We start from the raw sequence: 24,974 nt of genomic DNA on the forward strand, positions 1-24,974 counted from the left end.
AAGCAGCAGTGGGGGACCCATCAGAGAAAACGGGATGCAGATATGGATGCCCAGAGGTGTGATCCAGGGAGTGGCGGTGATCTGGGAGAGCAGCTTTAGACAGTGATAGGTAGCCTCCGAAACCAGATTAGTGGTGAGAGATGTGCTCCCAGTGCTGTTGGGGAGGGTGTGGTGAGGCAGGGCTAGAATTGGAGTTGGGCTTAATCAGGGTTCTGAGGGACCTGAGGGGCAAGTGAGAGTGTGGAAAGATGGCCAGCTAGAACTTCCAGGTCACAGGGGACATGGTGACTTTAAAGGACAAGGTGGTTAGGGAGTCCAAGTTTTAGGCATTGGGGGGCATTTGAGTGATTCACTAGTGGTCGCGGGTCTTGACCAAAGGTTGTGGTCTGCAGGATGAATTGGGGAAACAGGAACCAATGAGAGTGGGGACTGTTGGGAGGATGAAGAGGGAGAGCAATGGATGGGGTAATGGTAGAATGGTAGAGATGAGCCCAGGTGGTGGGGGGAACCGGTGGCCAGCAAGCTGAGGGGCACTACAAGTGGCCAGAGTCTGGAGTAGGGAGGGTGGGGGATGGGATGGGTAGGTAAGCAGCGTTTAGGGCCACAGGGGCTGAAGTGGATGGGTTGTGGACCTGGGGCTAGGGACTAGCGAGGCGGGGTGGTTCTTGTAGGGTAGAGGAGATTGGAGGATTGGAGCTGGGGATGAGGCTCAGGGAGTGGGAATGGCTCAAGAGAAGAGGGAAGTGAGAGAGGTTGAGTGGGGGGGCGAGGGAAGGAGATGAAGGGTGTGGGGAGGTGACCAGGCCCTTTGGGGGGTGTGGGGAGGTTGGGTCCCAGTCTGGCCGAAAGCCCGGCCGTGGGAGGGAGACAAGCTGTAGATCCTGATTATAAATGCAGCTTCTGCTACCCCCGTGACAGGCACGGAGGGAGGGAAGGTGGTGAGGGAGGTGGGAGGTTGGGAGGAAAGCGGGGAGAATGGAGGAATTGAAGGTCAAGGGGAAAGGGGATTAGGAGAGTAGCAGACTCCTGCGGAGTTGCGGGAAGAACTGAGTCGGGTTTGGGAGAATTTCCTGGAGGGTGTTTCAAAAGAAATGGAGGGAGGGAAGAGGAGGATGGGACGGGAGGGAACGAGAGAGAGAGACACTTGGAGAGAGAGGGGAAAGAGCAATCGACTCATCCCGAGACACTTCAAGAGTGTGCGGGAGCAGGGGCTGAAGGTGGGCAGGCCCGATGGGGAGGGAGGTTCATTCTTCCTCGGCGGTGGGGGCGGGGGGCAAGAAGAGGGACGGCTTGGGCCAGTGAGGTCTGACACACCCCCGCATCCCCTAGATACACCCCCTTCTGATCCGGGACCGGAGGAGCGAGTCCAGTCGCAACAAACTGCTGAGACGCACGGTCTCCGTGCCGGTGGAGGGGCGGCCCCACGGCGAGCATGGTACGGCGGCCGAGCAGGCTCTCGTGCCCCGGACAGTCGCGGGGAGAGGGCTGAAGGTGGACCGGGCTGCCGGGGAGGTGGGAGTCCGGGAAATGAGGGAGCTGTCAGGGGGTGGGAGGAGGAGGAGGAGGAGGAGGAGGAGGAGGAGGAGGAGGAGGAGGAGGAGGAGGAGGAGGAGGAGACGACAAAGTCTCTCATCCTGCGAGTGGGAGCCTGGAAGGCGAAGGCGCCCTCCTCTGGGATCTGGAGCGGGACTGGGGCTGTGGGTGAGAGGCCCCAGTGTCTTTGCTCTGTTTCGCTCCCTTTTTCCTCTCCAGCAGCGAAGTTTGCCTGTTTTCCTGATGCTTGTAAAAATAGTCTCCTTAGATCTTTAGCTTCCTGTCCGAGCGTTCCGGCCCCTGCCCCTCCCAGCCCTTGGTCTGAGATCGTGGAGAGAATGACCTAGTTCCTGCCCTTCCCCCAGACCTCTGCCCCACCCCCACGGTCCTGATTCCTCTCCCAGACCTTCGGGCCTGTGGGCCCTTCCTCTTTTCTCCCCCCCCCCCCCCTTTTCTCTTCTCTTCAACTGCTGCTATTTTCTGCAGTTCTGTCACCCCCCTTTCTCTTTCCTCCCTGATTTCTCATTATTTTCTGCACCCCTCTTGATTCCTCTGTCGCTCCCCTCTGCTCCCAGTGGAACTTCATCAGACCCCCATCATCTTTCTGTCTGTCTGTAGAGCTATCTGCTCAGTCTGTCTCTCCAACTCTCTCCCTCTCTCCATCTGTCTCTTCCCCTCCCTCCCTCTTTCTGCCCCCCCTCCACCCCCCTCTTTAGTCATTTAAAAAAAGATTTTTGTCTTCCTGAGAAGTTCGCTTAAAAGGTTTCCATGGGAACAGTGAGGGTAGATGAAGGCAGAGAACAGAGATCTGCAGCCAAGGTGCAGAGAGACGTCCTCAGCCCCCAGAAACCCCCATTTCACTGCCCCCTATCACTGCATTCCCCTTCCAGGACCTAGGGATCCAGTTCCTCCATCCCCTCCAAACCCCCTGGTGACCCCTTTCTTCCACCAGCAACTCCTCCCCTCAGGGATCCAGACTCCCAGTTTCTCTTGCTCAAAGAGATTGAGTGGCCTGTCTCCATCCTTTGGCATCCTTTTAGCCCTCTTCTGATAGGCCCAGGTCTCACTGCCCTTGGGGGCCAGCTTTGGGGCCCTGGGTGGGTGGGTGGGCAGGGATGTGTGTCATTGTCATGGAAACCTGTGACCATGGGGGTGTGTGGATAGCACATTTTTGTGAGGCAAAGCCAGGTGGTGGTGGTGGTGGTGGTGGTGGTGGTGGTGGTGGTGGTGGTGGTGGTGTGTACAGAGAATATGTGTGATGTCTGTCACATCTGTGTGTGTGTGTGTGTGTGTGTGTGTGTGTGTGTGTGTGAGTCATGTCCATGTCTGGGAAAGATTTGTGTGTGCACATGTGCATACCTGTGTGTCTAGGCCAGAATGGTCACATGCTCATGGAGCATGTTTATCATATGTCTCGTGTTTGATAATCTCTGCCCTCATAATCCCCATCTTTCTCCTTATCCTGAGTCCTCAGGGTCTGGGGTCTCTGGTGTGGGTCTCCCGTGTGTTTTGGGTGGGGGCACCGTGTGTGTTTGGAGTTGGGGATGGTGTGTGGAAGTTGTTGTGTTGGGGGTTCAGTAGGGGTTGGAAGAGGGTCCTGGAGTATATATAGTTGGGGGGGAGGGTTTAGTGAAAGAGTTGCTAGCTGGTGAATGAACGTTTGGGGTTTTCAGGGGGACATGGAATGTGTAAAGGACATGGAGGATATGCAGGGGACATAAGGATCTTTAGGGGGGCTTGGGGGCCTGGGTCCGCGAAGGGGTGTGCTGAGGCTGTGGACGCTGGAGCCCAGGAGAGGTCGCCGGACCTTTGAGGGGCATTGGAATCCAGGGCTCCTCCTCTGCTGGGTGGAGCCGCCGCCCCTCGTTCCCTCCGCGATTTTGGTGGGGGGTCCTGCTCGGAAGGGGATGGTGGGAGGCCCGGTTGGTTTTGGGGGTCCCCTCGCCCCCCTCCCCCGTCTCTCTCGCGCTGTCTCCGGGCGACGGGGCTCGTGACAGAGGCGGCCACGGCAGCAGCGGTCGCCTAGCAACGGCGGCGGGGCCCGGGCAACGGCGGCAGCGGCGGGAGCGGCGGCGGAGGGAGCCGTTCCCGCGGCCGTCACCGCGCGGCCGTCCCGGCCGTCCCGGGCCCCGCCGCCGCCGCCCCCAACGCGCCGGGCGGCGCGAGCCGGGCCGCGCCGCCCCCTCTCCCGCCGCACCCCGCCCCTCCCCCGCGCAGGGGCGGGGCCCCTCCCCCACCGGGGACACCCCCGACCCCCCCCAGGGGGCGGTGCGAGGTAAGGGCGGGGCCGGGCGGACGAGGAGCGCGCGTGGGGGCGGGGGCGCGCGTGTGCGTGGGCGCGGGAGGGGGTGGGGAAGCCGCGGCGGCGGCGGCGGCGGCGGCAGCTGCTCCCTCCGCATGTTCTCGCTGCATCTTCCGAGTGGGGGGAGTTATGGTAACTGGAGGGGGGCAGCGGAGGTGGGGGGTCGGGGACCGGCCTCGGGGGGGGGGGGGGGGCCAGGGTCGCGAGCACGCGGGGGAGGCCGGTCCGGGGTGATCTCGGAGCCCCTTGGTGGACACGGCAGCCCGCGTGTCCGTGTATGTGTTCGTGTCCATGCTCGTGTCCCCTGTGTGTCGATGCCATGTGTACCCGGGGCCCAGTTCCTCATGCACACATGTGCAGCCAGCCGTGTGCAAGCTTGTCCTGTCTCATCGTGCCTCTGTCTGGTTCCTGCCTAGGAGACTGCTGGGCCGGCCACTGGTCATACTGGTACATGTCACCTCCGACCCTGAACATGCATGTCTCTCTCTGGCTGGGGCTCACCTCCAGTCAGTCTCCTGTGTGTAGGGATGTGTGGCTGCATGAGCAGGATTTTCCCTGTCCCTGGTGGCAGGTGTGTGTCTTTGCATGTGTTCCATCATTGGCCTGGGTATCTGTGTCAATCCCAGCACGGGTGTCCAGGGTGTGTCTGGATGTGGGTGGTGTGCAAGTGGGGGAAGGGAGTGAGTGTGTGTGAGTGGGCTTCTTGGCATCCTACTATGTACGAAACACCTTTGAGCTAGGCAGGTGTGAGCCCCTGGTGTGTCTGGGAGTGGGGATTGAAAAGCTGAAAAAGAAAGGAGTGGGGAGAAAGTGGAAAAGTGGGGAGAAGGGAGGTGAAGAGGAATGAGAGAGGCTTGGCTAAGAGGGAAAGAATGGCTGGAGAAAGGGAATGTGGGAGATATTTGAGCCAGATTGAGGAGAAAAGAGGATAAGAAAGCTTAAGATGGGGAACTGGATGGAGGGAGAAGGGGTCTGGGAGCTGGGGAGGAGGGGCAGGGGGAGGAAAGAGGCCTTTTGGTAAAGCTATCTCTTGAGAGAAGAAAGGGGCAAGATGAGAGAGAGGACACCGGTTCATGTAGGTTGTATAGGATCAGGCTTGGTTGGATGAGAGATGGCCACTCAGCCATAGAGGCTGGCTCACAGTGAGGCCTGTCACTGCAGGTGCTGTCATTAGAGCTTCCTGTCCCCTGCACAGTTTTGCCCCCCATTTCGCTGCTCTGTCCAGCTCTGTTCCTCATCCTGCTCTGGCAACCTTTCTCCTTGGCTCCCCTCAAGAGTTGCCAGCTGGGTAGGACAAGGAAGAAAGGCCAAAGGGAAGGTTAGGGATGTGGGACATTGGAGGGCAGGGAGAGATTCTGTGGGTGATGGCAAGATTAGAGAGATTGGAGAGGCGGGAGTCCAAGCCCTCGCTGTGTATGTGTGAGAGTGCAATTGTGTGTGTACACAGGGTGTGTACATGTGTGGGTGTGTGCACAATGCCTGTGTTACGGGTGTGTGTAGGTGGCTGTTATGTGTGTGCATGCGTGTATACATCGTGCAGGGATAGGACCTGGAGACCCAGGATCGCAGTGTACACTTACCAGGTTTGCTCTGTGTGTGTACACGGGTATGTGCTGTGTTTCCTGTACATGTCATTGCATGCAGCATTAATAACAGAATGTCCTGTGTTTCTGTCACTTTGTTTCATTTTCCTTTGTGGTTTTCTTTCTTGCGGTAGTGAAAGTCTTTGTAAGCGTATGCGTACGTGGTTTACCCGTACCTGTGACTTATGTGTGAGTTCATAGATCTCAGCTCCTGATAATATGCATGAGGTGATATTACTTCCAAGAACCAAGAGAACCAATTAGCAAATTTGTTCTCTGCCTGTCAATTCTTTAGTTCCAAAGCAAAATTTTAGTGGATTTCAAGTTAGTCTTTGTGCCTTATTAAAGGAGCCTGCATATGAAAGTAGTGGCTGAGTTTGGTTCCTTGGAATGGAAGTGAGGCAGCCATACCTGAGAAATGCAGAGACTAGGAAAAAGATACCCTTAGATGCGTTGTTGAGTGTGCCCTCAGAAGGACAAATAATAGCGTTTGCTCCTTGTTTTTGTTTATTGTGAGAGCAATCACTGATGCCTGTGTTGGAGTCAGGGAAGGGCTGGGGGAGAAGAAGGGATTGTCCTGAGACAGAGTGGATGTGGTCATACTTCCCATGTGAATGAAGGATGTTTTTGCTTTTGGGGTACCAGGATACCTTGCTGTGGTTGGGATCATGGTATACTCAAGCACGTATCTTAGAGGTTAAACTGACTTCCGTGTGTGTGTGTGTGTGTGTGTGTGTGTTAGGGTTAAATGTCTAATTCTGTAATGTGCTGCCCACATGATTCCCAAGGGACTGGGGCCACAGGTCCACACCAGCAGCTCTCATGTGGGTGTCTGGGTCCAAATGTGTACTCCCCTGTTGCAGTGTTCACATATGTCTAAGCATGTATCCCGTGGGGTATGTGGGTCCCAAGGTCTCAGAACGTGGATCTGTGGCACCCCTGTGCTCACAGTTGTGTGTATGTCTCATAAGCACCTAGATCCCTATTTTTTGTATTGTGGTTATATACACGTACCCACACAGCTCAGTGTATGTTTCTGTGCTCTACACACATGTTCCCAAGGGTCTGACAAGGGTTCCTGTGTCATGGTGTCCGCATTTTTGTGGACAGACCTTCTAACACCTGGGCTTTGGAGGCAAAGGGAAACTGAAGACTGATTCTAGGGTAGATTGCTGGTGATTTGCAATTCTGGAAGCAGACAGTGAAATGTAGCTGTGGCCCTCCCTTGTTCTGGAACCTAGAGGGTTAACAGGCAGCTCTTCCGGTCCCCCTCCCTCCAGCCTGTAGCTTCTTGTTGCCGTGGAGATGATAGCCCCGCCCCTGATGCAGCACCTGCCCCCCCATTGGCTGCAGTGGTGACTGTGGGGCTGAGGGGGGAGCCCAGGCCTGGGCAGCCATTCTGGAGCTGGAGCCGGAGCTTGGCATCCCCCCACTTTCATTCTCCTCTAGCCCCTTGGCCCCTCTAAATTCCCTGGCAGCAGAGCCCCAGCTTCCCTCCTCTGAGCTGCCACCCCTCTAGACTCGTGGCAGTCTGAGCTTCATCCGCATTCTCTTCCCCTCCTCCTCTTCTCCCTACCCTCACTTGGGAGTCCCCTGAACCTCCACTGCTCATCCTCCCCACTCCCTGCCCACTCCCCTGCATTCTTCTCTTTTCCTCTTCCCCACCCCCCTTCCCTCCTGAGTCCCTGCCACTGCAGTGCACGTGGAACCTGCCCTTCTCCCCTCCCCCTCCCATCTGCCCCTTCCTTGAATTTTCTGTTCCCAGGCTTCTTCCCCTGCCACTCCTCACAGGTCGCTTCTAAGACTTCCCCCTCCAGACCAGGGAGGGGGTCATGGGAGGCAGCCCTGGCTGTCCAGACAGACAGGGGTTCCAGGAGAGGGGGGCAGGTGGAAGATGTGCCCAGCTGAGGGGAGAGGAAAGCCTGCCTATGGGCAATGACCTTTAACCCAACTGCCCCCCCCAGCTAGCCCCTTCCTGGGGGGGTGGGCACCAAGGACCTAGCTTCTGTGGATCTTTGGTGTCCTTTTATCACTGGGGTTTTACTGACCCTCTCAGCCATGCCCTTCTGCTGACTGCCAGTCCCAGTCATGGGCCTAAGGCCTCCCACCCCATCCCCCTCGGGGGGCTCCGGCTCGGGTTCTTTACCCCCTCCTTCCCGCCGTCAGCCTCTCAGCCGCCGCTGCTCTTCCTGCTGCTTTCCGGGGGGTAGGTGAGGCTGGAGCTGAGGGGCAGAGGGAGGTGGGCGAATGGGCTGGGGCCAGAGTTGGAAACCTGGGCTAACAGCAACCCCTCCCCAACTTCCCTTCTGGCTCTTTATCCCCCTCCAGAATACCACTTGGGTCGCTCGAGGAGGAAGAGCGTCCCAGGGGGGAAGCAGTACAGCATGGAGGCCGCCCCCGCTGCGCCCTTCCGGCCCTCGGTGAGTGAAGGCACCAGCCAGATGTGGCTCAGCTGGGTCCCCTCCTCTCTAGCCCCAGCTGGAGCCCCAGGATTCTGAGAAAGGGGGCAGGAGGGAGAGAGAGAGAGAAAGCGCGCGCACACTCACTCATGCGCGCGCCTCTCCCCACCTCTTTGGTTTCCCCCTCCTTGGCTCTGTCCCCCTGCTTCTCAGACCAGCCCTCCCACCTTCTCCAAGCTGGTGTGTGTGTGTGTGTGTGTGTGTGTGTGTGTGTGTGTGTGTGTGTATGTGTATGCTTGCACCCGTTGGGAGCAAGGGAAGAAAAATTGGTAGCAGGGCTCCCATCTCCATTTCCTCATCTCTAGAGACTTCCCTTCCCCCCCCCCCCCCATCCCACTTTCATCCAGGGACTCTACCAGCTGAGGGGTGAGTAGGTAGAACTGACCCTGCCCCAATCCACCCCTCTCCCCATTTCCCCCCCACCCCAGCAAGGCTTCCTGAGCCGGAGGCTAAAAAGCTCCATCAAACGCACGAAGTCACAACCCAAACTTGACCGGACCAGCAGCTTTCGCCAGATCCTGCCTCGCTTCCGAAGTGCTGACCATGACCGGTACAGGGGCTGGAGTGGGCGGGATGAGCTGGATGCAGCATAGGGGACTCTTGGGTGAGATTGGAGGGAAGGAGGCTATCTAGGTGCAGAGAATGAAGGCCGTGGATTGGTGGATTGGTTGAGGGATGTTATGGGACAAGGGACAGAATGGAGAAGAGGAAGCAGGAGAGAGGCACGGTGCAGGGAGAGGACAAGCTGAGAGGCAGGAAGAGAATGAAGGTGAGGCCAAGGAGGGACTCTCCTGGTCACCAGAAGGATGGGCTCCATCCCCGGATTGAAGGAGCTGTACAGGACAGAGGAGTAATGGAGCCTGGGAAACACTGAAGGAATCCAGGGAAGGGGTGGTGGGTTGGTAGGAGAGGGAGCAGTGTGATCTAGGAGAAGGGTGTGAGGGAATGGCAGCAGTTGGAGTGGGGCTGGGGCTGGCAGATACTGATGGATGAGGGAAGGGCAGCAGAAAGCCTGACAGAAAGGGGAGGCTGACACAGGTATGCAGGCTGACAACTGGGAGGGGAAGCTGTAGGGTTAATCGTGGAATGAAGTATGAGGCAGAAATCCCTCTGAGAAGTCCAGGGGGCACTGTCTCTGAGACTGGGGTTGCAGGAGATCTGATATTTGCTTCTGTTGTCTGCCTCTTGGGGTCCCTCTTTGGGTTTCCCCCTCGCCCAGTCTCTCCCCAGGGAGAACCCTGTCCTCCCTTTCCCCCCATGTCTGGCCGCCCCCAGGATTGGGCAGGTAGGGAGGTTGGGATAGGTGAGTCACACCTTCCCCTACCCCCCTCCTATGTCACCAGAGCTGGATTTGGGCCTGGCGGGGGGGTGAGGGCATGGTATTCCTGGCCGCGGGGGCGGGGGGCCGGGGGAGCGTCGCGCTGACGGCAAAGGAGCCCAAGATGACGGGGCTGCTATAAATAGCCTCATGGAGGCTCCCACACCCGAGCTCTCCCTCCCGCTTTCCCGCTGCTCTCCACTCTTCCTCCCCTAGCCATCTCCCAGCCATTCACTATCCCATCCCTCTGTGTTGTGTGCTATGTCCTCCATTCCCTCAGTCTCCTTTACCTTCTGCTCCCTGGTGTGGTCCCTGCTTGTCCCCCACCTCTGTTCCCACGCCCGTCTTCCCAGCTGCTCCTCATCTTCTTCCATCCTCGGTCTTTCCGCACGTGGCTTGGCCTCCCCCTTCTCCCTCCTGCCCTACCTCCTCCTCTTCCCCAGGCCCCATTTTCAATCTCTTCCTTCTCACTTCTCTGCCCACAGCTTTCTCCTATTGCTTGTGATTTCCCCTCCCTCCTTCCTCTGATTCTGCTAAAACTTGTCCTCTGCTTTCATTCATTCATTCTTTGAATCATTACATGTTTTTTAGGTACTAGCTGTGTGCCAGGCCCAAATAAACATTTTCTTTGTATTTCTGGTTCTTTACTCCTACTTTTTCCCCTGATATTGAGGCTCTGATTTGGGGGTTGGGGGTGGTCACCTAAAAGTGCCCCACACCCACCTGTTCTCTTTGTTTTTGTTTTTGTTTTCCTTTCTGCCATGGTCCATTTCTGGGTTGAGGTATTTCCAGGTGTCCCCAGTCCTCACAACCCCTTAGGTATGAATTGGGGGGTAGGAGTTTCTTAAAGGGTCCTGGCTTCTCTCATTTTCCTCATGTCTTTCTGTCTGTGTCTGTGTGGGAAGGGGGCTCAGGGGACTCTTTCCCCAGGTCCCTACCCTAGAGCTAGCCCCTGGGTGTGTAAGAAGAGTGGGGCCCTGACCCTGTCATCGGACCCTTCCCTGCCAGGGCCCGGCTGATGCAGAGCTTCAAGGAGTCACACTCGCACGAGTCTTTGCTGAGCCCTAGCAGTGCGGCCGAGGCCTTGGAGCTCAACTTGGATGAAGATTCCATTATCAAGCCAGTGCATAGCTCCATCCTGGGCCAGGAGTTCTGTTTTGAGGTACTGGGTCTCGCGGACTGAGGAGGGCAGGAGTGATGGAGGGTGAGGGCACGGAGGCCTGACGAAGGTAGCACAGGTGGGGATGGTAAGGAAACAGAAACCTCCGGGGTTGAAAGAAAGGAGGGCAGGCCAGGGAGGAAGACACAGTGATGGAGTCTCCAGTCTTAGGAGTCACCTCCCCTCTGGAGCCCCATCTCAACCCCCACCCCTCTCTAGGTAACAACGTCTTCAGGGACAAAATGTTTTGCCTGTCGTTCTGCCGCCGAGAGGGACAAATGGATCGAGAACCTACAACGGGCAGTAAAACCAAACAAGGTATCGGGAGTAAAGGAGATCCAGACAGCATGGGCAAGGCAAAGGTCAAGCCACGGGGGAAGCCGGGGGCCTAGGGGGCAAGATGAGCTCTAAAGGAAAGGGAGGCTTGGAGAGGAGGAGATCTGGGTGAGCAGGAGGTGACCCCCACTTGTTTCTGAGTCCCCCCATGTCTTTTTACCATTCCTCCTACCTTGTGATGTTTCTTTGCCATAGAAGTCCCAGACTTACAAAGCCGATTCGTCTTCCCTGGGGGCAGCAATGCCCCACCAACACCCTGGCAGTGGTCGCCTAGCCCCTGCCTGTAGCGTTCCTGCACAGCTACAGTTGTCAGCTAGCCAAGTCTCTAGACCTCAGTTCCCTCTCCGTAGAGCTGGTGGGAATGGGGTTTAGATGGGGATTCGATGACCTCTAAAGTCCCCTCTGGCTCAGAAATTCTACAGTCTGTGTTCTTCCCAAGGCTTCTCTTTCCCAGGAGACATGCTCCCAGTTCCCTCAGCTATTCTCGAATCCCAGTTTCCAGTGAGCCCACAGTCCTGGTGACCCTCCTCCAGGGGGCCCTTGTTTTTCATTGTCCTTAATTAGACCCTACTTGCTGGATACAGTCTAACGCGTGCAGAGTCCGAACGCCATGCTTTCTTCTTACTGTGACTGTGACATCCCCTGGGCTTCACTATGACCTTGTGGTCCGTTGTATCCTCAAGGCCCTTTCATGCTACATGTAGCCTCCCCCATCCTGTATTTATGCAGCTCACTTTTTTTGTTTTTGCAATCAACTTCTGATTGTCTTTGGAGGACTCCCCAGTTCTTCCCTTCAAATTCCACCTTATTTTTGGTTTATTATTCTAGCTTTTGAAAATTTTCCCAATGCTGATTCTGTTGTCTGGTGTATGGCTACCATCTGCATTCGTTTTCTAGGGCTGCCGTAACTAATTACCACCAATTAGGTCACTTAAAACAAAAGAAGTTCATTCCTTAACAGTTTGGGAGACTAAAAGTCTAAACTCAAGGTGTTGGCAGAACTTTGTTTCCTCTGAAGCTCTAAGGGAGAATCTTTCCCTGCCTCTTTTGTTTTTGCTTTTGTTTTCTTTTTTCTTTCTTGCCTTTTAGCTCCTGGGGTTCCCAACAATCTTTGGCATTCCTTGACTTACAGCCGCACCTGTCCGATTTCTGTCTCCGTGTGTCTCTGGTCTCTAAATCTCTCTCCATACAGATATGAGGCATTGGATTTAGAGCCCGCTCTAATCTAGCATGAACACATCTTAATATGAGTGTACCTCATATTAAGGTGGACCCTTTTAAGGGACCCATATTAAGGTGAACCCATATTAAGTGGACCCTTTTCCCAGTTAAGGTCACGTTCATAGGTTTCAAGTGGACATGAATTTTGGAAGGAGGATACTAGTCAACCCAATACACGTACTCTCAGCCTTCCAATTGCTATCTCAGAGACTGTCTCTCACTTTCTCACTGTCTCTCCCCTTTTGGTGTCTCTGTCTCTCTCTCCCTTCCCCTTTATCCGCCATGCCCACCCCACCCCACCAGGACAACAGCCGACGGGTGGACAATGTGTTGAAGCTGTGGATCATAGAGGCTCGGGAGCTCCCCCCCAAGAAGCGGTACTACTGCGAGCTCTGCCTGGATGATATGCTGTATGCCCGCACCACCTCCAAGCCCCGGTCGGCCTCGGGGGACACCGTCTTCTGGGGCGAGCACTTTGAGTTTAACAATCTACCGGCTGTCCGCGCCCTGCGGCTACATCTGTACCGTGACTCAGACAAAAAGCGCAAGAAGGACAAGGCGGGCTACGTTGGCCTGGTGACTGTGCCCGTGGCCACCCTAGCTGGGCGCCACTTCACAGAGCAGTGGTACCCTGTGACCCTGCCGACAGGCAGTGGGGGCTCCGGGGGCATGGGGGGTTCAGGAGGGGGCGGGGGCTCAGGGAGCGGCTCAGGGGGCAAGGGCAAAGGAGGCTGCCCAGCTGTGCGGCTGAAAGCACGCTACCAGACGATGAGTATCCTGCCCATGGAGCTGTATAAGGAGTTTGCAGAGTACGTCACCAACCACTACCGGATGCTGTGTGCCGTATTGGAGCCCGCCCTGAATGTCAAGGGCAAAGAGGAGGTTGCCAGTGCACTGGTTCACATTCTGCAGAGTACGGGCAAGGCCAAGGTGAGTGCTGTGCCCCCAGGAATAGGTAACCTGGGAGTGGGCACTTGCTTGGGAGAGGGGGATAGTAAGGATAGGGCACTAATGTCTTCAGAATGAGCTCGGGTTGTATGGAGGCTGACCCTTGGATTTTCCCGGGCCTCAGGACTTCCTTTCAGACATGGCCATGTCCGAGGTAGACCGGTTCATGGAACGGGAGCACCTTATATTCCGCGAGAACACGCTCGCCACTAAAGCCATAGAAGAGTACATGAGACTGATTGGTCAGAAATACCTCAAGGATGCCATCGGTACGACCTAGTCTCAGGTCTTCTTCCCAAACCTGCCACACGTGCCTCGCAACCCTAAACCTGGCTACCCCAGACCCCAAGTCACCCTTCCTCAGCTTGAATGCTTCCAAGCCTCGAGTCCCCGGACTCCAGCCTCCAACCATGGGATTCCGAGTTCCCCAACCCAGGCAGCCCCCATCCCTGCCCTTGGCAAGTATGACCACCCTCTGTTGTGCCCCCACCCCAGGGGAATTCATCCGTGCTCTGTATGAGTCGGAGGAGAACTGCGAAGTGGACCCTATCAAGTGCACGGCGTCCAGCCTGGCAGAGCACCAGGCCAACCTGCGGATGTGCTGTGAGTTGGCCCTGTGCAAGGTGGTCAACTCCCACTGGTGAGACTGGGAACGCTGGGTGGGGGCCGGGGCTGGGGTCGTGTGTTCATCTGTTCATCCATCTGTCCATCCGCAAAGAGGACTGAATACTGGTTATGGGTGAAGCGGCGTGCTTGGGGCTGTAAGGCAGGCAGACAGAAGATTGAGGCCTGGCCCCTGCCCTTAGAGGGACAGGTTAGATACACAGAAAGCTACGGAACAGTTGTACTGTGTGTTAAGTGCCAAGGAAGGTTCCCTCCCCCCAGGCAACATAAGGCCAGAGAAAGTGGAGGTTTGATTGAGATAAGCTGGGAAGGCTTCGTGAAGGAGGTACCCCCGCCCCTCTACTCCCCCCCCCCCCCCCCCGCCCGGGGCTGGGCTTTGAAGACCGGGTTAGGTTCTGATGTGTGGATTTGATGGGCAAAGAAGACATTCTGGGAGAATGCCATGGGAGGGGCACATGCATGAAGGTGAGGGCCCGGGAGCTTTCGGAGGCCAGCAGTTAGGCCAGGTTTAATGGAGCACATGGCTCCTAATGGAGAGTGGAAGGAGAAGAGGTCTGGACATGGGAGTTGGAGTTAGAATCTGGAAGTCCTCAGCTGCCAGGCTAAGAGTTGGAGTTCATTGGTAGGTCACGGATGCCATTAGTGGTGCTAGTGCCAAGAAGTATCATGATTGAGAAGATTAATCCTTAAGTGGCGTGGGGTGCAGGGAGTGAGTGGGGTAGGGAGAGCGGAGTCCAGGCTAGTTGGAGGTGATTGTCAGTGGATCGGGACGGTGGCAGGAAAGGGAAAGAGGGGCCGCTGTGAAGGACTCACTGAGGAAAGGATCAGCCGGAGCCTTCAGCTGATTGCAAAGAAGGGAGCTTGTCTGTGGGGAGTCAAGGATGACTCAAGAGGCCACGGGGCTGGTGTTTGAGACCTGTGGTCTCATTGACAGAACTGGGGAAGTCAGGAGGAGGAGCCAGTTGGAGGTGTGGGGGCGATGGTGAGCTCTGCTTTACACTACACAAGTTGGGGGGGGGGGTTTAAGGTGTCAGTGGGACACTGAAGTGGGACGGGGAGGTGGGGAGTGAGCTGAGCCATTGCGGGCAATGGGGGTCACGCAGGGGCACCTCCATCCCCATTTCCCTGGAATCCAGAAGAGTTGGGGGGTCCGAGCTCCCTGTACCTCAAGTGACCCTCCATCTCTCTCCCATCTCTGTCTCTCCCTGGTGTCTGTTTTTCTTCTACTCCTCTCCTTGTCTCTCTCATACACCCTCCGTCTCTCTCCCGCATGTCTCTCTCCCCTCACCTTCTCTCCCCCTCCATTTCTCTTTCCCTGATCTGTCTGTTCCCTCTGCCATAGCCCTCTTCTTCCAGCAGCCTCCCGTCTTCCTCCTGCAGCCACTCCCTCCCTGTCTCTCCCCCACTCTGTTTCCACACCCTCACCTCCTACCACCCCCCTCAGCATGTTCCCTGGAAGCTGAGGGTCTCTGGGGCTCAGTCCCGGTCTCTCTCTTTCTTTCTCTTTCTCTCTGTCTCCCCACCCCTTCCCCTCAGCGTGTTCCCGAGGGAGCTGAAGGAGGTGTTTGCATCTTGGCGGCTGCGCTGCGCAGAGCGGGGCCGGGAGGACATCGCTGACAGGCTGATCAGCGCCTCGCTCTTCTTGCGCTTCCTCTGCCCAGCCATTATGTCGCCCAGTCTCTTTGGGCTCATGCAGGAGTACCCAGATGAGCAGACCTCACGAACCCTAACCCTCATTGCCAAGGTCATCCAGAACCTGGCCAACTTTTCCAAGTGAGAGAAGCCTCAGGCAGGGGTAGGGTGGGGCTGGGGGTGGGCACGAAGGGCCTCCCGAGTCCCCAGAGACCCTGAGACGGGTGGGTGTGAGGCCTTCTGTGTGTGTGTGACCCCTGCCTTCTGGATGCCTTGGCCAGGTTTACCTCAAAGGAGGACTTTCTGGGATTCATGAATGAGTTTCTGGAGCTGGAGTGGGGTTCCATGCAGCAGTTCCTGTATGAGATCTCCAACCTGGACACGCTGACCAACAGCAGTAGCTTTGAGGGTTACATCGACTTGGGCCGAGAGCTCTCCACACTGCATGCCCTGCTCTGGGAGGTGCTGCCCCAGCTCAGTAAGGTCAGCAGATGCCCCTCTGCCGCATCCCCAGATGTCTCCAGAGGCTCCTGTGGCCTGAGAGACCACCCCCTGCACAGATTTTTCTCTCCTTACTGTCCCCAGATGTGTCTCTAGCACCCCCCGCCTGCCCCCCCCCCCAGCTCAGACACCTTCCATCTGCACCCTCTGAGGTCCTCTTAGAGCTGGGCACTTAGCCCCCAGGTAACAGCCTCACCCTTCCAGGAAGCCCTTCTGAAGCTGGGCCCACTGCCCCGGCTCCTCAATGACATCAGCACAGCTCTGAGGAACCCCAACATCCAAAGGCAGCCAAGCCGTCAGAGTGAGCGGCCCCGGCCTCAGCCTGTGGTGCTGCGAGGCCCATCGGCCGAGATGCAGGGCTACATGATGCGGGACCTCAACAGGTGAGCACCTGGGACCCCCACACCGGTGCCCTAGGAGCCCCTACTTTTCTGTTCCGGACACACTCCACTGGGCCCCTGTGCATCTCTCTAGGGCTTAAAAGGAAAAAGAGGCAGGCTCTCACAGAAAATGGTAAGGAGACAGGTATAGTCCGTGGTTAGGCTGAGAGCCCCTTTAAGGCCAGAGGGAGCAGGAATCTCAGAGCCCCAGGAAGAGTGTGGAGGCTCCTCCAGCTCCAGCTTGCTGGAAGCCTGGGGGGTGGGGGGGGTCCTGCCACAAGCTCTGATTTGCCTTGTCCCTCTGCCTGCCCATGCCTGTCCCAGAGCTGAGGTTCAGCCACACAAGTTAGATCAGCCATGTCGTGTCAAAACGTTCAGTTGTCTCTGCGCTGGTTGGTAAATAAGCACTTCCCCAGCCCCCTGCCAGAAGCCTGCAGACCTCAGCCACGATCCAGCCCCAGAGAAGTAACATGTGGACCCTAGCAGGGCCTCCCGAGCCCTGGCATCCACTCCGATGTGGCGGCCTCGGGTGCTATTCATTCTGATGACTGCCCTGCTTATTCCTCCGCCCCGGTCTCCCTCCATGATGCCATACCCATTCCACCATTCCCGCCTCTCCTTCCATGCGTCCACGCCTTCTGCCCACTTCTCTCCTTCTCTCTGTCTGTGCTCGCCCCTCTTCCCATCTCTCTCCAGCTCCATCGACCTTCAGTCCTTCATGGCTCGAGGCCTCAACAGGTGAGGGGCTCTCCCCTCCCCCACCCTCCTCTCCTCTCCTGTCTGCTCCCCGCTCCCACTCCAGTGGCCTTCACCTTCCTCCTCCCCTCTTCTCCTCCATGCACCCTCATCTCCTCCATATCTGCTGGGACCTGCCCCTCATCCCCCATCTTGGTGCCCCCATCTCCCCTCCTCTAGGCCTCACTTCCTCCCTGGAAAGGAAAGGCCTTTTCCTTTCCTTTTTCCCCATGTATCCCCTCCCTACCTGCCCTCTGCAGAGCTGCCACCTCCAGCTCTCCTCCCTTCCCTGTGGGTCCCACTTCTCACCCCCAGGCCTGTGCCAGACCACAGCAGGCTCAGTTGCCGGTGGTGTTGGCCTTACCTCCTGCTTGTACGCCCCTTTCCCTTCCCGCAGCTCTATGGACATGGCTCGCCTCCCTTCCCCAACCAAGGAGAAGCCACCCCCACCGCCCCCTGGTGGGGGGAAAGACCTGTTCTATGTAAGCCGTCCACCACTGGCCCGTTCCTCGCCTGCATACTGCACGAGCAGCTCGGACATCACAGAGCCAGAGCAGAAGATGCTGAGTGTCAACAAGAGTGTCTCCATGCTGGATTTGCAGGGCGACGGGCCCGGCGGCCGTCTCAACAGCAGCAGTGTGTCCAACCTGGCGGCCGTTGGGGACCTGCTGCACTCGAGCCAGGCTTCCCTGACAGCGGCCTTAGGGCTGCGGCCTGCGCCCGCTGGACGCCTCTCCCAGGGGAGTGGCTCGTCCATTACAGCGGCTGGCATGCGCCTCAGCCAGATGGGTGTCACCACGGACGGTGTCCCTGCCCAGCAACTGCGTATCCCCCTCTCCTTTCAGAACCCTCTCTTCCACATGGCTGCTGATGGGCCAGGCCCCCCAGGGGGCCACGGAGGGGGTGGTGGCCATGCCCCTCCCTCCTCCCATCACCACCATCACCACCATCACCACCACCGAGGTGGAGAGCCCCCCGGGGACACCTTTGCCCCATTCCATGGCTATAGCAAGAGCGAGGACCTCTCCTCAGGGGTCCCCAAGCCCCCCGCCGCTTCCATCCTTCACAGCCACAGCTACAGTGATGAGTTTGGACCCTCTGGCACCGACTTCACCCGTCGGCAGCTCTCACTCCAGGACAACCTGCAGCACATGCTGTCCCCTCCCCAGATCACTATTGGTCCCCAGAGGCCCGCCCCCTCAGGGCCCGGAGGTGGGAGTGGTGGTGGGGGCAGTGGTGGGGGTGGCGGGGGCCAGCCGCCTCCATTGCAGAGGGGCAAGTCTCAGCAGTTGACGGTCAGCGCTGCCCAGAAACCCCGGCCATCCAGTGGGAATCTGTTGCAGTCACCGGAGCCGAGTTACGGCCCTGCCCGTCCGCGGCAACAAAGCCTCAGCAAAGAGGGCAGCATTGGGGGCAGCGGGGGCAGCGGTGGCGGAGGGGGTGGGGGGCTCAAGCCCTCCATCACCAAGCAGGTACGTGAGGGTGGGAGGAAGGCCAAGTGGGTGAGGGCCAGGGAGGGAAGAAGGAAATGGGGTGGGGAAGTGGGGGCAGAATAGAGTCTGTGGTCTGAAGGTACAATTTTCTCACCCCTTTTCATTCATTAAACAAGTGTATGTAGAGTCCCTGCTATGCGCTACATCCTGTTCTAGGCACTGTGGATTCAAGGAGATCAACACTAGAGCAGGGGAACAAGGTTGGGACGGTCATCTCCTTTGGCAGCGCTGTCTCCTTCTAAATGCACCCTGCCTTCTCCCACCTTTCCTTTCTATTCACCCCCACCTTGCCCCATCCCAGCATTCTCAGGCGCCATCCACGCTGAATCCCACAATGCCAGCCTCCGAGCGAACGGTAGCCTGGGTCTCCAACATGCCTCACCTGTCAGCTGACATCGAGAGTGCCCACATCGAGCGAGAAGAGTACAAGCTCAAGGAGTACTCTAAGTCGATGGATGAGAGCCGGCTGGACAGGGTACGCCGGGCCCCTCACCTTCCCATTACCCACAGGGGAAGCCTCTAGATGCCTCCCAGGGACGCACCCAGGGTCAAGTAATTACGGTAGAAAGAAGAGACAAAGACCTGATCCCCTTCCTTGAGAAGCCTTCAGTGTATCACGGGAGGCTGTCGACAGTCAGTCTATCGGAAGGCCAACTTCCAGCTTTATTTTGTGGCGTGTCATAGACTGTCTGGGGAGAAAGATTCTATATTAAGGTTTATTTCTGTGTTCTTCCCCAGGGGGAACATAAGCCCTGGCTCTTGTGACTACTCGGGAAAGGGGAAGTGGCTTTGCCAGCAGTGTGAGCTGATAAATTGGGCAGGGGGCACAGCAGTTACAGTTATACTACAAATGATGTCCAGCTTACCCAGTCATTGTCCTGTAGGCGTAGGGTGACAGAGGGTCGGTGTTGGAAAGTGGTATGACTTGGCCTGTGTGTGGAAAAACCATCTGGGCTCTCAGCTTGGTGATGCCCAGAGCAAAAGACAGCAAGAGCTCAGGGGCACACACAGATGATTTAGCAGAAAGTTCCTTGGGGAAGCTGTTGCTCCAAGGGCTCTGAAGAAGAGGGTAGCTGTAAGATTAGGTTATTGTGAAGAATGTCTGACTCCAACCTGGGTGGAGCAGAGAGAGGTTTCTTGGGGCATGTGGTCTTTGAGCATAAGAAAATGTCGGGACTGATCTAGGTGGACTCGGTGTAGCAAGTTCCATGAGAGAGTTAAGCTCTGATGCATCAAGGTAGCCAGCTTAGGTAATATATAACATCTCTGCTTTGCATCTAGAATGGGGTTGGTTATGTATGTGTTCTCTCTGGAGAATGAGAAAATACTCTCCCAAATCATTTTTTCTGTTCTATGGCTTGGGTGAGATATTTTTGTTGATGAAGGCTCTAGACTAGTACCGTCCAGTAGAACTTTCTGCAGTAATGGGAAGTGTCCTGTGATTTGCACCGTCCAGCGTGGTAGCCACTGGCCACACGTGGCTGATGCAACCAAGGAACTGAATTTTTAATTTTTTTTAAATTTTAAATAGCCACATGTGGCGAGTGGCTACTGTATCAGATAGCACAGCTCTAGGCTCTAGAGTGTACAGGGCAGATAAAAATGACTCTTCTGTGCCCTTCCAGCCCCAGAATTCCAGGATCATTATCAACAGAGAGGCATTCCTAGATTCTCATCCTCAACTTGTTTGAAGCCCAGACCCCTGACCCCACATCGCCTCTTCTTATCTGATGTCTTTTCTTCCTGGGTCTCCCTAATGTGCCCTGGTTGGGTTGAAGAGTCACCTTAATGTTTAATTTCTGTGCACAGTCCTTCAAGGTGTGTCCGTGAGTCTTTGTGGGTCCTCACGTGTCCAGATTTACATGTGATGGTGGGTCTGTGCTTCTCGGTGTGGGAGCATATGACCTTGGTCCATTTTAAAGGAGCCTTGGCTCCATGGAAGGGCCTTCTCAGAAGCTACTATGTCTGGTATGATGAGCAGGCAGGGAAGGGTCTGGAGAAGCCAGCTGGGATGTCCCTCACCATGCAGTGGCTGCTTGGTAGGCAAGGACGGAGACTGGGTGGTGGGGTCAGGGTGAGGCACCCCTCACAGTGCGGGGTCGTGTGCCCGGCGGGCAGGTGAAGGAGTATGAGGAGGAGATCCACTCACTGAAGGAGCGGCTGCACATGTCCAACCGGAAGCTAGAAGAGTATGAGCGGAGGCTGCTGTCCCAGGAAGAGCAGACCAGCAAAATCTTGATGCAGTATCAGGCCAGACTGGAGCAGAGCGAGAAGAGGCTAAGGCAGCAGCAGGTGGAGAAGGATTCGCAGATCAAGAGCATCATTGGCAGGTGAGGGGCGGCCTGGGGAGGGGTAGCAAGGGAGAACCTGAGGCTGAAGAGAGCCAGTGAGCTCCCCCTTTTAGCCTCAAGCCCCAAACTCAGGGTCCCATGAGGAAAGCCCACCACCCCACTCCCAGAGATTGCCACCCATTCACCGGTCACCCGATGGGGAGAAACCTCTTGCTTAGTGCACAAGTGTTCCTCTCCCAAACCCTGATCTCTCTCCTGAGAGACTGACCTTTGAAGCCCTTGGAAAATGTGCTTGTTACCGTCCATTACTATGTGTCTGGCCCCAGCCTAGGCTGCAGCCTCCCACTGGTTATTCTCAACCTAGCCTGTGATGTTCTCCCCAAAGTGAGGCAGAGAGCCCCAGCCAGAGCAGCCCCTGGCTATCCCCATCCTTGGTAAACCCTTTCTCTCCAGCCTTGAAAAGGTGCTCTGTTGGAAAGCGAATGACCCTCCTTTGAGTGGAGTGTGTGCACACTTGCACTGCTCTGCCAAGCCCTGGCCTCCAAAGAAGGTATCCTGGCAAGGTGGTTAGCTGTCCTGGGACCCCACGCCCCACTCAAATCAGGGCCAATCCCACTTTGGTTCACTCTGAATGTATTTTTGAGTAAGATTGATTAGAAGGAGAAAGGCCTGACTTGAAACTTGTTTTCAAACCCTTCTCTAATTGATATTCTTGGCGAGAAATCACCTTGAGAGCCTTCATCAAAGGCAGGGAGATGCGGGGAATGATGATTGTCGACACCGCTCTTGGGCTAGGGGTGTCCCAGGGGCTGTACTGGAGATGGCCTGGGTTCGGGGACATGGAATGGGAAATGCAGAAGCTCAGCTACAGAGGGGCAGTGGGAGGGCACCATCCTGAGTGGGAGGACGGAGTGCCGGGGGTGTCCACGTGGCGGAGGTCTTCGAGGCCCAGAAAGCTGTCCTTAGCACGGGAGAGTCCTTGAGAGGAAGGTTACTGCAGGGTGTCTTTTGGGTCATAACGACGGAAGGATTCGAGGGCAGAGGAGAAGGACTCCCAGGCTTTTCCAGAGAGCTGCAGGGGTTCCCCAGGATCAGGAGTTCCACCGGCAGGCTCCAAGCCCGTGCCCGCCACTAACCCCACTGAAGCCCGTCCCTTCAGGCTGATGCTGGTGGAGGAGGAGCTGCGCCGGGACCACCCCGCCATGCCTGAGCCGCTGCCCGAACCCAAGAAGAGGCTGCTCGACGCTCAGGTGGAAATTACAATGTCATTTATCTTCTCCGTGTCCCATCCCCATCCATCCCACTGTCCTTCGTGCACTCACTGCACCAGCCACCCGGCCCCATCACCATCTGTCTCCCACTGTCCTCTGTTTGTGCTCCCCGGTGACCCCATCTTCATCCCATCGTCTGTGCCTTTGTCACTCCTGGCAGTGTCAGCCCCACCCCTGTGCCTTCCTACCCCGTCTCTCCTGCTCCTCTCTGGGTCTCGGAATCTCCACCAGAACCTCAGTCTCTCTGCCCCCAGACCCCACCCCACCCAGTTCCTGGCACCCCTGCCCTGTCTGTGCCTGCACCTGTTCACGTCGGGAGTTCAGCTTCCTCTGAGCTCATCTTGGGCCAGAAGCGCTAGAGGCTGCAGTTGACTAGACTAGAGCACAGGGCAGGGTGAGTTCCAGTTCCCAGGCTCTGAGTGGTCCCCATCACCTCTGTTCTCTTGGCTCCCCAATTTTCCTGTCTCCTGGGCAACTCCCTAATAGCTTCCTCTTCTGACTCTTCAGCTCTTGAAGGCCCCTCTCACCTTGAAAGCTCTCCTTCCCTCAGTATGAAAATCCCTCCCTCTGGTCCTCACACCTGTCTAGCCCTCCAGCTCCCTGCCGCCCTCCCTCTCTCCTCAGCCAGCTTGTAGGACCTCACTCCTGCACCCTTACCCCTTGCTCACCCCAGTTCTGCTCACTTTCCCACCCATGCTCCTCCTTCCTCTGCTCTGACCGCCAGGCTTCCCCACCACCACCGCCAAGGCTCCTGACCCCGTGACCCCACTCTCTCCCCCTGCAGCTCCTCATCAGGTAATTCTCCTGGTTCCGCTTTGACCACGGGCGGAGGACACAGGGGGAGGTGACTCCGGACCACTGCAGGTTGGTCGTGAAGCCCGCTCCCCTCCAACTCTCTGGAGCCTCTCCCCACCCTCACTGCTGCCCTCCACACCCGAGAACCTCCACAGACCCTACCCTCCTGACACCTCCTGCACAGACCCGGCTCCCAAGGCACTGCCCAAACAGAGCACTCCCTGCTGCTCCCAGAAATGCTCAGTGACACCCCGCCAACACCAAGCATTTTGCCCTGGACAGGCCTGGCACATCCCCAGATCTCTCCTACAAAACCCACCGCCCAACCTCCTCTCGGTCCTCTCCCTCTGCCTCTCCGGTGTATGTCTGTCACCCCCCATTTCACCAGAGCGTCCTTGGGAGTTGGGACTTTGGGGGTGGGCTTTGTTAAGGGGTGGTGGTGATGATGGGTTGGGGGACCCTGGCTAGAGGGGCTGTGCTGACTGCAGCAGGTAGGTGGGGGTTTCCCCTTCCTTCCCTAACCTCCGTTCTCCATCCCTCCTTCTACCCCTCACCCGTTTCTCTTCCTCCTCCCTTATATCTGAGTAGAAGAGATCTGTAGCTCCTGTTGGGCCCCAATGGGTGAGAGTTAGGAATGGGCAACTGACTCAGGAAGACTTTTGGGGGGGCTGAAAAGAATGCTGTTCAGGATGTCAGGGTACTAGGCAGGGTGAGTGGAACAAGGAGAGACAAAAAAGGAGCCCTGACAGATGTTAGGATGCAGACGGGCCCATGTGGCGTGGGAGTTGGAAGTGGGGTGAGCCGTCTTCCTAGATAAGATCATGGGCTCAGTAGCCACGTGGATTTCCCGGCAGAGATGCCGGGAACAGCATGTTAAACAACCTATCCGTCCTTATCGGAGCTCACCCCCCATCTCCCGCCACCCAGTGGCCTTGCCGGACACATGGTCCTACCTAAAACTCAGTAAATGGGAACCTGTCAGCCACTGATACCATTTCTGGGGTGCTTTCTTTTCTGCGGGATTGACCTGCAGTGGGCAGTGGCTCCTCACACTGTAATTTTAACTCTCTGCCTGCCCAACCTCTCCGTCAAAGTAGTTAGTGATCTGCAAACAGATGCTACGAGTCACCAGGGGACCTCACCACTTACAGGACTCCTGCCGCGAATTCTTTTGTAAAATGAATAATGGCGCCCTAATTTATCTACTTTCTAAATTTGGGTCCATGGGGGTGTAGGGGGCATGCCTGTGTTCTGTTGCCAGCAGACAGGCAGAGGGAAGGGAATCTGAGGTTCCCTTCCCTGCTCTCCTGCCACACTCAGGATCCCCTACCATACGTAATTTCCTCTCTTGCTGACTTGGGGAAAGTGTGCAAGATGCTCAGCAAGCTAAGAGGGGAGCTTTGCTTAAGGCTGAGGGTTTGGTGACCTTCTGAGAGGTGAGGTCTTTGATTTGAAAAGGAGAGCCGATCTGGGAGCCTCTACTGGGAATGTTTTGTATCCTATAGAGATACGGTTACGCAGAACCAGGCTGCTAGGCCTAAATGCCCTGTGGCCCAGGAAATAATTTGGATGCGTTTTGGTTTTTTTTAACATTTTTTTAAGTGTATTTATTTATTTTGAGAGAGAGAGAGAGCGCACATGCATAATGAGCAGGATGGAGGGGCAGAGAGAGAGGAAAAGAGAATCCCAAGCAGGCTCTGCACTGTCAGCGCAGAGTCTGACATGGGTCTCAGTCTCACAGACTGTGAGATCATGATCTGAGCCGAGATCAAGAGGCAAATGCTTAACCAGCTGAGAGCCACCCAGGCACCCCTGGACACTTTCTAAATCACTCTTAGTTAGGTATTGGTCCCTCTGCAATTTAGCCATTGACTTAAAAACTAATTCTGTGCCTGTATTTTAAAAAGCCAAATGAGCAACCAGAAGTATAGAACAGGTGGCTTTCTTCTCTCCTAGCAGAGGAACAGCAGCCAGAGCTGAGGGCAGGAGCCAGAAGCCAGGAGCTGGTCCAGAAGCAGGAGGAGGTGATAGAATAGGACCAGGGGTGGGAGGAGGGTCTGATACCCCTCACCCTCTAACTGGGATCCCAGGCAGAGGGATTGAAAGGATCCTGGGGGCGGAAAGGAATGAAGCAGTTCTGCTTCCTGGGGATGCGGAGATTGTGGCATGCTGTGCCTCTGCAGAAGCTCCCAGTCATTTCTGCCCTTAGCACGAGAGAGAGGCAGCCCTCCCACGATGTTTTTACCATCCCACATGACTTCCCTGAATCCCCCCTCCCCCCCCCCCCCACCCCAGCCCAGTACAGTTAAACCTCTCTAATTTGGAGTGTTATATTGGGAAGATGGCCACTCTGAATAAGTGACAAAACTGAGTAACAGTGTCTAACATTTAAT

General features: G+C 56.5%; 1 protein-coding gene across 22 annotated transcripts in view; it reads left to right on the top strand.

Annotated features, from left to right (window-relative positions):
* The window catches only part of SYNGAP1 (synaptic Ras GTPase activating protein 1), a 32,225-nt gene that overhangs the window by 4,634 nt on the left and 2,617 nt on the right, over positions 1–24,974 (top strand). For 4 of the 22 annotated variants that reach the window (XM_058733567.1, XM_058733572.1, XM_058733574.1 and 1 more), the window contains 16 exons: positions 1,330–1,435; positions 7,747–7,838; positions 8,306–8,427; positions 10,204–10,357; positions 10,574–10,672; positions 12,215–12,841; positions 12,984–13,128; positions 13,355–13,499; positions 15,020–15,256; positions 15,397–15,598; positions 15,821–15,999; positions 16,693–16,734; positions 17,129–18,203; positions 18,526–18,699; positions 20,343–20,554; positions 21,675–21,765. In XM_058733567.1, coding sequence (XP_058589550.1) covers positions 1,330–1,435; positions 7,747–7,838; positions 8,306–8,427; positions 10,204–10,357; positions 10,574–10,672; positions 12,215–12,841; positions 12,984–13,128; positions 13,355–13,499; positions 15,020–15,256; positions 15,397–15,598; positions 15,821–15,999; positions 16,693–16,734; positions 17,129–18,203; positions 18,526–18,699; positions 20,343–20,554; positions 21,675–21,765 — 3,702 coding nt within the window. Of the gene's footprint in view, positions 1–1,107; positions 1,218–1,329; positions 1,436–1,640; positions 1,702–3,312; positions 3,809–3,881; positions 3,968–6,182; positions 7,629–7,746; positions 7,839–8,305; positions 8,428–10,203; positions 10,358–10,573; positions 10,673–12,214; positions 12,842–12,983; positions 13,129–13,354; positions 13,500–15,019; positions 15,257–15,396; positions 15,599–15,820; positions 16,000–16,692; positions 16,735–17,128; positions 18,204–18,525; positions 18,700–20,342; positions 20,555–21,661; positions 21,766–22,040; positions 22,181–22,570; positions 22,651–24,537; positions 24,606–24,974 lie in introns of those variants that run through there. The other 18 variants (XR_009262895.1, XR_009262896.1, XR_009262897.1 and 15 more) reach the window with 18 other exon arrangements.

This window comes from Neofelis nebulosa, chromosome 6, assembly GCF_028018385.1.
Source record: "Neofelis nebulosa isolate mNeoNeb1 chromosome 6, mNeoNeb1.pri, whole genome shotgun sequence".
NCBI lineage: Eukaryota > Metazoa > Chordata > Mammalia > Carnivora > Felidae > Neofelis > Neofelis nebulosa.